Here is a 16,501-nt window from a genome sequence, read left to right on the forward strand (position 1 = left end):
AATAGCAATCTTTAAGAACAATGCCCGCTGATCTTTTCTCCATTAACGTTAGTGTAATTGTGAATTGACAACAAACTGTATTTCACCAACAAAAACAATTAAAAAAACTGTTATATATATTATAACTGTTATATATATTAATATATATATATATATATATACATCATCATGTTGCTGCCCTTTTTCACTGTCCCTTTCCACATCATTTGGCCTTCATCATTTCCTGTCTTGTAGCAGTATTTTCACCTGTTTTTAAAATTGTAATAATTTTTGATGCATTAATTGTTGACTGGTTTTAATGATCAGTTGTTTATTAGTGTTCTGTTGCTTTGTTATATTGAATTATTGCTACTGTTTTAGCATGGTGTACACAATAAACCTTTATTGTGAAGTTAAAGTTTCAGTTTCTTTATTTTTCTTGTATTTCTTGAACAGTTAAAATAACACTTGTGCAATTTTTGAACATTTTTACCCATTATAAAGTAGCACTATTAAATAAAATAAAATAACATTTAATAACTGTAAAATACTATACAGTAATAATGAAAGTAACATTAAAATACCGTAGTTCTTCATGGTAAAAATGTACAATAAAATACTGTTTTCAGTTTTGCAGTATGTGTATCACTACTGTAATTGGTGTTACAGTAAAAATCAACAACAGTAAAATGATGTATTACATTTTACATTAAATGTAATACTATTGTAATTAGTATTACAGTAATGTTACCGTTTTATGAAATACAGCAGCTACTGGATAATTGTTGCCAGTAACTTACTGTTGATTTAACAAGAAATCGTTTACAGTGTTGTTTATTGGTGGAAGCTGAATTTCATCACCTCTGTATTTTGACATTTATAAGTAATTTCTAGTTTAGGAATTTGAGTTAAAGCTTTTCACACAACGTCTGATTAGTTTTACTGAGAGGATTAGAGTTCGGCCATCTGTCTTGTCTTGTATTTGGAAGCTGTGAGAAACATCTTAATTCCATCACATGCACCAACAACATGCGTTATCTGCATCCTCAAAGATTAACACATGCAGCTCTCATTGATATCATATGGGTACATTTGGGAACCTCTCTGTATAAAGCAAAACTTTTAGTGTTCTTCAATAGTGGCGCGAGACCATGGTTATGCAATACTTGCTGCAAACTTCAGAAAAGAACAGGAGCCTTGGAGATGAGCTTAAATGATCTGTCATAGAAAAGTAGCTTCAGAGTAAAAACAGTTGGAGGGATATTTATCCCCAAAAAAATATTCAAATGGTCATCATTTACTCACGCTCCACTTGCTCAACCTATTTGAGTATCTTTCTTCTGCTGAACACAATAGAAGATATTTTGAAGAATTCCTTGTGCTGGCTCCCATTGACGTCCAAAGTATTTGTTTTCTACTATGGAAGTAGATGGGGAGCAAACACCCCGCATTCTTCAAAATATCTTCTTTTGTGTTTAACATAAGAAAGAAACTAATTAAGGTTTAAAACTATTTTAATTTATGGGTGAACTATCCTTTTAAATTATGTTTGTTTAGATCTTTTTATTGCCATTTTACTCAATATAACTACAATTTCAAAAAGATTTTAAAATATATTTTAAATATATATTATAATATATTATGCACATTCTCAATCTGTTTTACATCATATCATGATATATACATACATAAGCAAATACAAGTGGATAAAAGTTCCCTTATATGTTTACTCATCTATTGTCCGTATATACAGTTGATGTCAGAATTATTAGCCCCCCCGTGTTTATTTTTTCCCCCCCAATTTCTGTTTAACAGAGAGAAGATTTTTTTTCAGCACATTTCTAAACATAATAGTTTTGATAACTCATTTCTAATAACTGATTTGTTTTATCTTTGCCATGATGACAGTAAATAATATTTGACTAGATATTTTTAAGCCAATTCTATAAAGCTTAGTGACATTTAAAGGCTTATCTAGGTTAATTAGGGTAACTAGGCAGGTTATGGTAATTAGGCAAGTTATTGTATAACGATGATTCGTTCTGTAGACTATCGAAAAAAAAAATTTCTTTAAGGGGCTAATAATTTTGACCTTAAAATGGTTTTCAAAAAATGTATACCTGCTCTTATTCTTGTTGAAATAAAATTCAATTCAATTCAATTCAGCTTTATTTGTATAGCGCTTTTACAATGTAGATTGTGTCAAAGCAGCTTCACATAAATGGTCATAGTAACTGGAACAGTGTGGTTCAGTAACTGGAACAGTGTGGTTCAGGTTTTAGTGTTTAAGTTCAGTTCAGTTCAGTTTAGTTCAGTTCAGTGTGATTTAATCATTACTGAGAGTTCAAACACTGAAGAGCAAATTCATCGATGCGTAGCTCTACCAGTCCTGAACCATGCGAGGCAGTGGCGACAGCGGAGAGGGAAAAAAAAACTTCACCTGATGGGAGTGAAGAAAAAAAACCTTGAGAGAACCAGACTCAGTTGGGCACGACCATTTTAATAAAACAAATAAGACTTTCTCCAGAAGAAAAAATATTATCAGACATACTGTGAAAATGTCCTTGCTCTGTTAAACATAATTTGGGAAATATTTTAAAAAGAAAAATTCAAAGGGGGGCTAATAATTCTGACTTCCACTGTATATATATATATATACAGTTTTTAAATTTTTAAAAGCCATTTTAAGGTCAAAATTATTATCCCCTTTAAGCTATATATTTTTTTCGATAGATAGAAGTTATACAATGACATTTATACAATGACTTGCCTAATTACCCTAACCTGCCTATAATTAACTTAGTTAAGCCTTTGAATGTCACTAAGTTGTATAAAAGTGTCTTGAAAAATATCTAGTAAAATATTATTTATTGTCATCATGGTAAAGATAAAATAAACATGCACAATGAATCGCAACAGGGTTAAAAAATATATAAAATAATATAAATACACATTTAAAGAAAATGGAGTGAAGAAAAAATGTGAGAAACAAATGAACAACATAATATACTATAAACAACAATATTAAATCCATTTGCTCTATATATGTCAGCACTGGGTGCCAAATAAGACTTTGACTTTTTGATTGCAACCTTTGGTGGAGTACCGAATCTTCTCTACTGTAAGATGCTATCTAAGATCCCTAATCCAATGATTGGATCACATTACATTCTGCAGCAGTATTTATTTTTAAGGTTTATACTGAGAGTGAGAATGTACTCACGGACGATGCAGTTCCTCTCGTTGAGCGTGCTGGTGCTGTCTGGTTGTCTGTAGAGGTGAATGTGTTGGTGGAAGCGGGTCAGACAGGGCCGTGGTTCGGTCAGAGGGAGGGCGATGCTGTTGGAGCGAGTCTCCGGGATTGTCATTCTTTCTCCGGCTGCGTGACTGTCTGCGTCTGGGGTCTGTGGAGAGCTGTCCATGCGCGTCGCTGTCAGTGCGTTCTGATAATGATTACGAGTGATCTGGAAAAAGTATTGAGGAACATACACTAAATAAAGAAAACACGTTTAAAAGGTACATTGTTGGGGTTTTTAGGTACTCATATGTACCTTATTAGAATTATTTTTTTCTTTAAGGAATAGAAATAGATTAATTATTATAGGTTACTTTAATAAATCAATAAAAAATAAAGATCTTTGATTGAACTATCCATTTTTATATTGTTCCTTTTGATTCAGTTTAATAAATCCTTACTGAAAAAGTATTAATTTATTAGGTTTAGGTTAGTTATTTTAATATAAAGGTGCAAGTATACATAATGTACATATATAAATTAGACTAGCCTAAGGAAAATGTCCTTTTTCATTTTCATGCATGAGGGGGAAATTCACAAATAAACCATTTTTATAATTTTCATACTCGCATATAGTATAATTTAAAATAATATAATATAATATAATATAATATAATATAATATAGTATAATAAAATATAATATAATATAGTATAATATAATATAGTATAATATAATAAAATATAATATAATATAGTATAGTATAATATAATAAAATATAATATAATATTGTATAATATAATATAATATAATATAGTAGAGTATAATATAATAAAATATAATATAATATAGTATAATATAATATAGTATAGTATAATATAATAAAATATAATATAAAATATTATAGTATAATATAATTATAATATAATATAATATAATATAATATAATATAATTTAATAATACATTTTAATATTTTTTGCATTATATAATTTACCTTAATGATCTGTAGGTCTGTGAGCTGGCGAACTGAATAGTCTGGTAAATACGGTCCTCCGCTGATGCTCAGCTGACCCAAACTACCTCCATGAATGGTGGTATCTGAATGGTTGAGACCGCTGCTCCGGGATGGGGATCTGTGGACTAAATAGATAAATTAATTAATTAAACAGGACATGTTCTATAGTACATTAAACATTAAGGGTACTTTAAAGAATACCTATTATGCCCCGTTTTACAAGATGTAAAATAAGTCTCTTATGTCCCCGGAGTGTGTATGTAAAGTTTCAGCTAAAATACCCCATGAATATATTTTTAATAACTCTTTGAAACTGCCCCTTTTAAGCTTTGATGCAAAGTGTGCCAATTTGGTGACTGTCGCTTTAAATTCAAATAAGATTGTGCTCCCAGCCTTATTTTTTAAAAAGGGGCGAAGCTAAAAATACCTGTCCCTTGGCATAGCAGCAGATTCAAATCAGCTGCTTCTCACTCAGGGCTGTTATTATGCTAATGAGGGAGAGATTGTCACTTATGGGCGGGGCTTTCCCCTTCTGATGACATGTAAGAGGGAGAATGTCAATCAAAATGTTTCTGTATACTATACTGTTTTTATCAGGTGCACTTATAAAAAAAAAAAAGTACTGCTTTTATTTAAAATTGTATTAGACATTTGATCTAATAAATAAAATTTGTCCCAAGTACTGATTAAAAATAGCACTTAAAGGTTCAAGATACCCTAAACTACTTTTTATTTTTATTTTACAGATGTGTATTTGAGCATTAGTAAAGACACCGTTAGCACCTGTTTGCTTTAATTGTGTGGAAAACTGAAAAAATTTAAGCAATTGTCAGCTAATTTCTTCTTCTGGGTTTAAATTTTTTTTAGGGTGAGATCAAAATTGGTGCCGTGGCATTAATCTGCTAGTGGAGTGATGAGGTGTTGGTTTCTCATTATTATTCATAGCGGTGTTTTCTTATCCTATGAGAAGACCTTGCTCCTTAATTATTCATGAGAGTACATGCTTTCCGAAAGCAAGGCAGACCTGCCAAACTGTGACCCAATGACTGGGTGAAACCGCGTTCTTTGATCCACAGGGTTTGTTGCATGTTTTTCCCCATGATTCTGTCAGGGCCGATACAGCAAAGCTGTTGGTTTGCAGCAAGTATTTTTTTTGGGGAGAGCTGTACAAGAAGTAGAGAATAGCTGACTTTGACTTTTATCAGTGGATTTTATTACCATTGAGACACATCATCTATATCAGTGCTGCATGTGTTCGCCTGTTTAAAATCCTCCAGATTACCGGCAGGGTTAATAGTTGAAATAGACAGGGCAAGAGCCCTGCTGCATCTCTATCCACTGTGTCTGCATTCAGAGCCGGGCATTGAGGAGGAGAGAAGTCCTCCTCATTTATAGTGTTCATATAAACACAATTATCTTTATGATGATACAACAAATTGTGGTTGTGTGTATATGAAATTACTATTAACAAATGTAGCAGGGCATTCAATTACTGTTTATTTCTTTGCATTTTAACTTTGTAAACAATAAAATCATTGGTGTCCACATGGTTTGTGTCTCATTTTGTGAGCCAATTGACAGTTGGTCCTCCCCTCTTTTCCCCCTGCTCTGCCGGCCACGCCAACCTCTCCCTCTGCTCCAAAGAGCATAGAATCACCAAGAGGCGACACTCTAGTGCAATTTAGGAAACAGCCACTAGATGGCGTCAGCCATTTTGGATTGAAAACTCCAATAGACAGCAGCATACTATAAGTCTGTCAAATCAACTATTAAAAGCGCTGATGATTGTGATAGTAAGTGTTGTATTGTGTCTTTCAGGTTGTATCTCAGCTTTAATGTGCTTTTTAAGTAAATAAAAAAAACAACAAATCAGCTGCTTGCCATCGCAACAGCAATGAGATCCAATGGACAGCCGACTGCTTTCACTACAAAATGGCGGAATCTGGGGCTGTTGCTGGCCGCTGCTGTTGCAATGGAATGTTCTATTGAGTGTCGCCTCTTGGTCATTCTGAACTCTTCGTCTGCTCGCAGAGCTCCATGCCCAATACAAAGCATTTTTTAAAGGAATTCTGAGGTAGACTTGAACTGAAAGAGTGGGTTTCATGGCCCTTTAAGCTGGATAATTAAATTTAATTGATTTAATTAAATTTAATTTTTTTTAACTTCTATTTTAGGTTTATTTTTTAAACAACGGCTAAAATTTTGTGTTGTGACCACTTTTAGTGATTTATTCGCCTCTTTATCAAATCACTTAATGTATTCCTCATTTTTAAGTCACTTCAGATAAAAGCATCTGCTAATGAATAAATTTAAATGTAATAAAAGTCTAAAAAGACCTGAAGTTTTGAAAAAGTAGAAAATCCTTTTAGTGACAGTGATTTTAAAAGCGAAAAACACACAGAGTGTCTTTGCATGCTCATTTGAGATGCTCATGTATCTGTCAGGTCTCATTAGCTCATTATCCTGGTTGAATTGTGTTGGTTTGTGGAGCTGAATCAACAGTGTAGCTTTACTTTCTGTGTATAAATATATTTATATCAAAATATTTATAGAGAGTGATGGTGTATAGTAAAGATATGACACTTCTTCATTAATCCCTTCAACATGGACTTAAGTCTCCATCCTTAAAGTTATTTCTGCTATTTTGGTGCTGCTCGGCTTATGAGATTTTCATCCTTATATAATAATAGCGTGTCATTTTGGCTGAGTGGGCAGACGAGTGTGTCTGTAATTACCCGACTCGACTCTCTTAAGATTTGCATGTAGATTTTTTAGTCTTCGTTATCTCAGGAGAGCTGCTGCTGGAGGATCCGTTTTTAATTGCTCATTAATGCTTTTACTGCAGGAAAGCCTCGTTTGAGATATTCTGGGAGCTCAGGTTGATTTTAATTCACAAGGCTCTGTTTAGCTGCAGTGATGAGTTCTGACAGTAATAAACTAACCTGTGGGTTGGATGGTCATGACAGCAGGTAAACCATAGTATGTGAACGGGCCATTTTCAAACTTTAAGCCTTCTTTACCAATCTCGACCTCAACCCGACCCTGTGGAGAGAGAGAGTGAGAGAGAGATTACAACATACAACTAGATGCTAACGTTTGTTGATGAACATTGATGTTCGATTGAGAAAGCCAATGTGACTCAAAGGCAGGTAACAGCGGTTGCTAGGTGTGTAACACGATCGCCTCACAGCAAGAAGGTCACTGGTTTGAGCCCTGGCTGGGTCAGTTGGCATTTCTGAGGGGAGTTTGCATGTTCTCCCCATGTTCGCGATAGTTTTCGTCCGGATGCTCCGGTTTCCCCCACAGTCCAAAGACATGCGGTGCAGGTGAATTGTAAAATCTAAAATCGTGGCCATAGTGGATGAGTGTGAATGTGAGAGTGTATGGGTGTTTCCCAGTGTTGGGTTGCGACTGGAGGGTATCCGTTGCGATATGCTGGATAAGTGGATTTTTATTCTGCTGTAGCGACCCTTGATTAATAAAGATATTAAGCCGAAAAGATAATGAATGAATGAATGAATGAATAACAAGCGGATGTGCGTGTACAGTGTGTGTTACTTTCAACTGTCATGTGCGCAGCGTGTGTGCGACCCCCTTAAGCATGGAGTTTGCTTTAGCTTTGTGGATCAGTGACTGGAGAAAAGCGTAATGCTGGATGCCAATATTATACGCACAGAGCTAAAAAGCTTTATGAACCTTTTGCTGAGAGCAGTGAATGTTTGCTCCTGAAAACAGGTTTTGATCTTTGATTTTATTCTATAATATTGGACTTATTTTCTATGAAAATTTGAACTTTTAGAGTGTTTAAATGAGAGAGAAAAGTGTGAAAATGTTAATGTCTGTGTGAGAAAAGTGTATAAATTGTGTAGTGAGGGGTTTTACAGCTTTAAAACTATATATATATATATATATATATATAAATTTTTTTATTCTCTAAAAATTGTAAAAAAAAATAAAGCTGACTACTTTGAGGATTACGCCTATTGCGGGTTATTTTTAAAACATAACTGCCGCAAATAACAAGGCACCACATTAAACTTCCTACCTGTATGTACTGTTTTTAAATTATATCTATTTTTAAATATACTTTGTTACATGTTAATTTTCGAGCAAAACTATTTAGTTAAAAAAGGAGCAGTTTTGGTTTTATTTGAAACCTTTTTTGCTCCACCTACAGTGGTGTCCAATAACATAATAATTTCACATTTTTATGTAAAATAATGTTATATAACTTAGTGATGTACATATATATTCATTTTATTGGTTCATTATAATTTATAGGCAAATAAACAGCATAGCAACCGAAACAAATTACATTTTTAATAATGCAAATGTAAATATTTTGCATTTTCTTTTCAAGTCTTTATTTGCTTAACCTGCAGTATGAGGACGAAGTAATCGACAGGCTTGTTGCGCAGGAAGAGGTAGTGTTTTGGTGAGCGCTTGTTCTTCTCATCAAACTTGAGTTCCTGCACAACACTGGGGTGCTTTATCAGTCGCAGGAGGATCTTCTCTGACAGATGAGTCGACTTAAAAGGCTCGACTTCTGCCAACAGAAAAAAGAGGAGACAGAATAATACATGCCTTTATGGTACTGACAGTAAAACGCAACATTCTGATTCTTCATCATTTATTAATGATTTTCAATGCTGCGATCGATCAGGAGATACTTTACTTCGTCAAATGAGGCTTTGTGTTTTATGTGATTTAAAGGTAACCTGGAGTTCCTTTAAATGTGCAGCTTTGTTCAATGTGTGATATCTCTTCAAATGAAACATAAAAACAGGGTGGGACATATCGAGTAGCTCCGCTCCCTTTAAATTAATGTCCATTAGCATTTTGTTTTGCTGATATGGTTTGCTCTGTGCTGTTGGGTATTTGGAACAGAGCAAACTGTGTGTGTTCACACTGCAGCATGATGCAGTGATGATGGAAATACTGTCTATTATTTCCATATATGCAAGTGTTTTTAGGTGGACCCTCAGCAAGAAGTCTCAGTATCACGTGAATAAATTGTTGGGGTAAAGACGCTTCAGATATAAAGAGTTGATTGGTAAGAAGATAAAAAAAATCTTGATTCTTACTAACAGAAACAAAATCATTGATATCCAAATCGGTCCTGGAGGGCCGGTGTCCTGCATAGTTTAGCTCCAACTTCCTTCAACACACTTGCCTAGAAGTTTTAGTATACCTAGTAAGAGCTTGATTAGCTGGTTCAGTGGTGTTTAATTGGGGTTGGAACTAAAGTATGCTGGACACTGGCCCTCCAGGACCAAGTTTGGGCACCCCTGTTCTAAATTAAAATCATGTCTTTGTTTTAGAGTATGCAGATAACCTTAAGACTTACGTGTTTTTATTAACTCTCAAAAACTTGCCAAACTATCATTAACAGACCTGAATCTTTTCTACAGTTGTGAATTATGAGTTTACCTGTGGCCAGAAAGCGATGTGTGGCGAGCAGAAGCTGTGGTGAAACTTTGACCTTCATTTCACTCTCTGACAGCTTAAATATGGAAAAATCTTGTAGTTTCCTTTCATGGTGAGACACTCTCCTTTTTGTACGGTTATCAGCTGCACACACACACACACACACACACACACACACACACACACACACACAAATGTTATACAGATCCTTAAGGTACCTCAAATCGTAGCAGTTCTCAACTGGTTTGGCCATTGGACCCACATTTTTACATGGTCAAGCCGCGACTCAAATTTTTAGGAACAATAATACAATTTTAGGAATTATAATTAATTTGTATTTATTTGTTAACATACAAAAGTAGGGACAGATCAATCATAAGTAAATGACCAAGACTTACAAACAAACTATATTTTATTGCTGTCATTTAACAAAATGTATCAAATTACAGAAATATTACGAAGTAAAAACAACAAATACTGTAAACAGTGGTTAGGGTAAGGAAAGGTTCAGTTACCATGAACCAAAGTGAACTGTTAATAAAACATGTTGTCTGGTTTCTAAATGTCGTTTTAATTTAGAAGGTTTCATGCTCTCACTACATATGGCACACTGAGACTTTAAGTCTTTTTTTTGTCGTCAATATATGTAAATCCATTCTTAACATATTCGGGGTCGTACTTGCACTTCGACATATTTGTTGCTATAATTAAATGTAATTTCTCATGCCAAACAGTAGGGTTGTCGCGCACGCATTTCAAAATAAAAGCCAAAATAAGTTAAAAATTCAACTTTGTTGTTTTTTGACACACACTTTGCGACCCACTTTAAATGTTCCCACGACCCACTTTTGGGTTGCGACCCACCAGTTGAGAAACATTGGTCTAGAACAGGGGTCACCAACATGGTGCCCGCAGGCACCAGGTAGACCGCAAGGATCACATGAGTTGCCCGTGGACCTGTTATAAAATTAGCTTACCATAGCACCACATACCAGTAAGCTGCATCTAATATTTTTTGTAGCTATTCTTTTTAAATCACACTTGCATTGGTTGATATTTATCTGTTTCCAATCATTGTTGACAACTATTGTGAGAAATCATTAACATGATCAGTGTCTTCACATAGATGAATATCATTAATTATTAATAACATAAAATTAAAAGTAAATTGAGCAAATTTGTTATTAGGAAGTGTGTATCAAACTGGTAGCCCTTCACATTAAACGATACCCAAGAAGTAGCTCTCAGTTTCCAAAAGGTTGGTGACCCCTGGTCTAGAGAATATGCAAAAAGATGTGAAATATTGAAAACAAAGCAGAAAATGCAATATCAGAGGATTTACAGCCCTCATTATTTAGAAATGTAGATTTTGTTTAGTGCAATGGGTCATGTGAAGTAATTAGCCATTGTAAATATAAATAAATAAATGAAAGCACAAATATTCCACACAAGTTGGTTAAATATTTCAATGTAAACCACACATTTCATGTGTATCAGTATATTAGATCTGTGAATCAGCATCTTTTAGGGCTGGACACACCAAGAAGACGGCGAACAACTATCACCGACAAAACCCAACTGTGTTGTCGCCTCATGTCAGCCCACGTCTGGTTCCATCTGAACCAAAATGCTGCGCGGAAACACACCAAAGCCAACTGAAACAAGAGTGTGTTTTACATGCATAGGAGGATGTGTCTCCACATCACAGGAAGCAGTAGTCTGTTTTTTTGTTACTGATAGGAAATCGGAACTTCAGATGTCCATAGAGCAAACTGAAAACAAGGCAGTGTTTAGTACCATTCTCACAGCAATTGCCCCTCAGCTCGGAGGGATTCGCCCATGCAAACACTGTATGTCTGATACCTATGTCTGCATGTCTTAATAATCCATATCATTTGCAAATATTTGAGAAATGTGACAAAATTACAACCGACCTCTTTGTGTTCCTTCCTGACTTAATTTTTGTACTTGCTACCATCACTTCACTACATCAACTTGCTCTCTGATTCACTGCTGAATAACCAGACATGCTGAACTGGGCCAACAAGATCTGACATTAACCCGATGAGAGGCTACATGTGGAACACATCAAGTGAGGTTTATTTACAGTATAAACTAATTTCGAGAGGATCACTTGCTTGTGATTTACCAAAGCCGCTCCCGCATTAGCTAATCATGATCCTCCAATCATATGATTCTTAAGTTACTATATAACCACAGTCTTCATTCTACATTTATCTTCGTCTGGAAGAAACCCCCTTCCTCCCCTTATCCTCCTTTTTCTCTTAGATTGGATGACACAGGGTTTTTCTGAGCAGAGTTTGCATGTTCTCCTTGTGCCCGCATGGGTTTCCCCCACGTTTCCCAGTTTCCTTCCACCATCCAAAGATATGCATCATTTGTAACAGACTAAGCCAAATGGGCACTTTGTTTAGTTCCCAGCATCAGTATCTTTCCTTTCCAATGTAGTTTACCTTAGCCACTCCTCTCTCACTCTGCAAACAGGAGGGAGCCCTGGGCTCGAGGATCCCTTGAGCTCACGGTGTGTGAACTCTTCAAACCAACTGGCCTGACCGACGAAGCCCAAAAGCCAACCGTCAGCTTGGACAACACACTACTACCACAACTCAACCAGGCCCTGCCTCCTTAGTTTATTTAAATGTGGGATACTACATTTGAGACGTCTGCAGAAGAAAACTCATTCAATGGAGTTGTCTGAGTGAGTTGTATGCTCAAACTACAACATTAGATACCAAAGGAGCTCTTAAAACCATAATAGTACCGCTTTTCAATAGGCTAGCCTAACCTCACTCTCCCCACTGTTAATCATGATTAAATCCGAACTGATAATTGCAGAGAAAAGGCTTCACCAGAAGACAAATAACACAGAGTTCTAGAATCTAATTAGTGCAGTAATTATTTGCAACAGGGTCACGGTGTTATCGACTATGCATGAGGAAGCAGCAGGGATCTGGGAAGCTTTTCGATCAGTCAGACGCTCTGCAATGGCTGTCTAGAAGAAATGTTCCTCCTAAAATTGCTCTTTTTGCAACTGTAGCCTTATTTAAAGAACACCTACTGTAGAGGTCTGTTTCGTCCACAATCTCGGACTTGATGATCTCCTCGATGACGTCTTCCAGAGTGACGATGCCCATGACTTCATAAAAAGGATCTCCTTCTCCTTCATTATTGACCCTCTGTACGATGGCCAGATGAGATTTCCCTTTACGGTGGAAACAAAGAGAAATAGAAGCATCAGGGGAGGAGTTATGCAAATGGGATTTAGCTATATACTACATTTACATTGTAATTTAGCAGATGCTTTTGTCCAGTGTGACTTACAATTGAGGAGGCATTCAGCAATCAACAAGAAGAGGCAATTCACAGAAGAAGTGCTAATTATCTGCACTAATTACACTAATAATCTGTATGCAGATGTGGATGAAGTATACAAATACATTATGCGCATGATCATACAGATACCTGAATAAAAATCATAACACTCCTTTCCAAATTAGACTTAAGTGAATCTTTAATCAAAGTCTCTATAATTTGAATCATTGAATCGTTAACTTGAGATTCGTCCTGATTGGATTATTTGAATTCGTAAAATTTTGACTTAAGAAGAGACTTAATTAGATAGCATTAATTTAGAAATAAATGTAAAAATGTAATATTTTAGCTAAAAAAAAAGCTTTAAAAAGCTATCAGCTCAAAAGAATCGTGTTCATAAATGGAAAGTTCAGAGGATGGCCCATTCTTGGCTCATTTTGAGTAAGACTAGAGAATACAGTGAATTCATTTTTATTTTTGCCATTTTGCCTTTATTTGACAGAATGATAGGAAGTGAAGTGAGAGAGATAGGAGCACACAATTTGGAAAGGTACACAATCTGGGATTGGAAATTGTGATTTGTAAAATAAATCGTTAACTGGAGACTCGCTGTGACTGGATCATTTGAATCAGTGAGTTGTAACTAATAACAGATATAATCATTACCAGTCAAATTAACAAAAAATATTAAACAGAATTGAACTGAAAAAAAATCAGCTTGTTCATAAATCAACACTGCTAACACATCTTTAGTGTTTAATTTTAGTAGTGAAGTAAAAAGGACAATATCATGCTTTAAAAATAGCAAAGTCTCCCAAAACACCAATGCTCTGAAGTACTTAGACTAGGAAAAAAGAAAGTCAAATACTTGCTTACTCTCCACGTCTGCATTTATTGTACATCTAATTTCACTAAATTTGCAGTGTTATTAAATCAACCCATGAATCAATAAAGTCATTAGGCAAAGTGTGCAAAATCAATAGGCGCATAACTTTAGTAAATGAAGCCCTGTCCATTTATGTTCCCCTCTGGACGCCTGCAAGTGCTGCTGCTCAGTCTTTTGCATTGTTTCTGGGGATGAACTTTGTATGCCATGAAGAGTTGCTGATCTGAAGGCTGATGAAGAGATTTACTATGACAGTTGTGAAGATTCAGACCTGACCTTGTGTAAACTGCGCTGCTGAGGGATTACGCAATGGGGTTTGGGAAGCCCTGCAGCTCTGATGATAGCGCTGACTGAGCTAAAAATCTGATTTTTTTGGTTGTTGTTGAGTCTTAAAAAAAGCTGCTTATTAATGACTTTCCTGACATCTAGTTCATGTTTGCTTCTTTTAATGAATGATCACGATGTCTATTTGGGTTTTATGTTAGGAAATATAATGCTCATGTGCATACAGTGAGTGATAGTTCAAAATGACTACTACCTCTACATGTGACACCATCTGCAGGAAAAACGGATTACAAAAATGCTAAAAATTACTTGTATTGGACTTAATTAGTTTACAGTAAAAATTATAAATGATAACAAATATTTCTTCAGGACCAAATAAACAGAGTACAGTATTAGAAGAATCATAGATGGCTGCAAAAAAATAAACTACAAGCGAATAAAATATTCTTTAAAATGTATTAAAACAGAAAACAGTTAGTTAAGTTAATTGTATCTTGTAAATAGTTCTGTGCTCCGGTTTCCCCCACAATCCAAAAACGTGCTATAGTTGAATTGGCTAAGCAAAATATTCCGTAATCTATGTGTGTGAATGAGTGTGTATGGATGTTTCCCAGTGATAGGTTGGAGCTAAAAGGGCATCCGTTTCATTATTTAATGCAGCTCAGCAAACAAACAAGCTGTTACTGAAATATGGGGTTGTTAAATCTATATTGGCACCAACAGAAGAAACCAACAGCTTGATGCTGTACCAAATCCGGCCCATTTACAAAAAGAGTTATGACAGGGCAGCACGGTGGCTCAGTGGTTAGCACTGTCGCCTCACAGCAAGAAGGTCGCTGGTTCGAGCCTCGGCTGGGCCAGTTGGCATTTCTGTGTGGATTTTGCATGTACTCCATGTGTTCGCGTGGATTTTCCCCGGGTGCTTTGGTTTCCCCTCAGTCTAAAGACATGTGCTATAGATGAATTCATGAACTAAATTGGTCTTATTGTATGAGTGTATGGTTGTTTCCCAGTACTGGGTTGCAGCTGGAAGAGCATCTGCTGCATAAAACATTCCAGAATAGTGAGCGGTTCATTCTGCTGTGGCAACCCCTGATAAATAAGGGACTAAGCTGAAGGAAAATGAATGAATGAAAAAGAGTTCTAAAAAGCTAAACGTCTTAAAGCTAATTAAAGCAAAATTGTGTTTTCATAATGCATAAATCAAAAATATAAAAACTATCAACTCAAAGCTCATAATCTGAAATATTAAAGGAATTTAATATTGTTCACTGAAATCCCAGACGGAGGCTTTCAACAATGCAAAAACAAAACATCCCCGGCAAGCATTTCTGTTAACCATCATTCAGGCCAGATTTGGAATATCATTGCTGTCGGAGAGGATTAAATCAAATAATCCTCAACCTTTGGATAGAGAAGCTAACGCTCAGAAGCCGCTCTGCTTTTCATTGACAGTGAACGCACGTGCACATGAAAGTCAAGACTCTGCAGGATCAGGTGAAGAGCAGGGCAATGCAGCACACTTGGATACACACACACACACACACACACACATACCTCAGAGCTGATGTTCAGGGAACTGCATTACATCACTACGCTCTTATATAACACATATACACACACATGGACGTCCCTGCCATTCCCACAGCCGCTGTGCCAGCAAGTGAACTCGTTAAAGCTGGCACCGCACTCTACTCATGTGACGCAGAGCAAGACAAATGCTAAATAAAGCACAGTGTGTGTAGCCGAGAATGGCAAGAAAAACTGCTGAACTGATGTCTGCTTTCTAAATAGAATAACAACTCAAGGCATATGAAGGCATATGTACACAATTTTACATGCTGATTGCTTTTTTCTTTTTTTCATGTTGGTGTTCGTGAAGCATGCGAAATGGCATCTGACCTTGAGCTTAAATGAGCACCCACCCGCTTCAGTCCCCTAGAAGTCCCCATTTAGCCAATATCTGTGTCTGGCGCGAGCACTTTCAGCTTAGTTTAGCATAAATCATTGATTCAGATTAGACCATTAGCATCTTGCTCAAAAATGACCAGATCATGTCCTACTTAAAGCTTGGTTTAAAAAATGCTATGGTAGTCGATGGCTATTTTTTCCATCATTCTTAAACATGGTTTCTGCCACGTTTATTCTTCTATGGCGGGGCGCCACACCAAAATGCAATCCTGCCATGCCTACATTACAGCTTCTCATTCAGAACCTTCAGTTTTTTCTTTTTAGTCGGTTATAATCACAACAAAACATATTAATGTAAGTGAATTATAACAGAGCGAACGTTTCTGTAATCGTAGTAGTGCTGTGTGTTATTTGTTTAACCCTTTAGGGT

At 35.8% G+C, this 16,501-nt stretch overlaps 2 protein-coding genes across 10 annotated transcripts in view; one reads left to right on the plus strand and one right to left on the minus strand.

Annotated features, from left to right (window-relative positions):
- Nucleotides 1–16,501, minus strand: part of cnnm1 (cyclin and CBS domain divalent metal cation transport mediator 1) — a 60,124-nt gene that overhangs the window by 33,301 nt on the left and 10,322 nt on the right. For all 5 annotated transcript variants that reach the window (XM_087278100.1, XM_087278101.1, XM_087278099.1 and 2 more), the window contains 6 exon segments: nt 12,736–12,879; nt 9,660–9,800; nt 8,606–8,775; nt 7,172–7,271; nt 4,209–4,354; nt 3,203–3,443 (listed from right to left, as the gene is read on the minus strand). In XM_087278100.1, the coding sequence (XP_087134226.1) occupies nt 3,203–3,443; nt 4,209–4,354; nt 7,172–7,271; nt 8,606–8,775; nt 9,660–9,800; nt 12,736–12,879 (942 nt within the window).
- hpse2 (heparanase 2) overlaps nt 1–16,501 on the plus strand; it is a 205,074-nt gene that overhangs the window by 7,967 nt on the left and 180,606 nt on the right. The window lies entirely within an intron of this gene.

Source organism: Danio rerio, chromosome 13, assembly GCF_052040795.2.
Source record: "Danio rerio strain M-AB ecotype USA chromosome 13, GRCz13ab, whole genome shotgun sequence".
NCBI classification, from domain to species: Eukaryota; Metazoa; Chordata; class Actinopteri; order Cypriniformes; family Danionidae; genus Danio; species Danio rerio.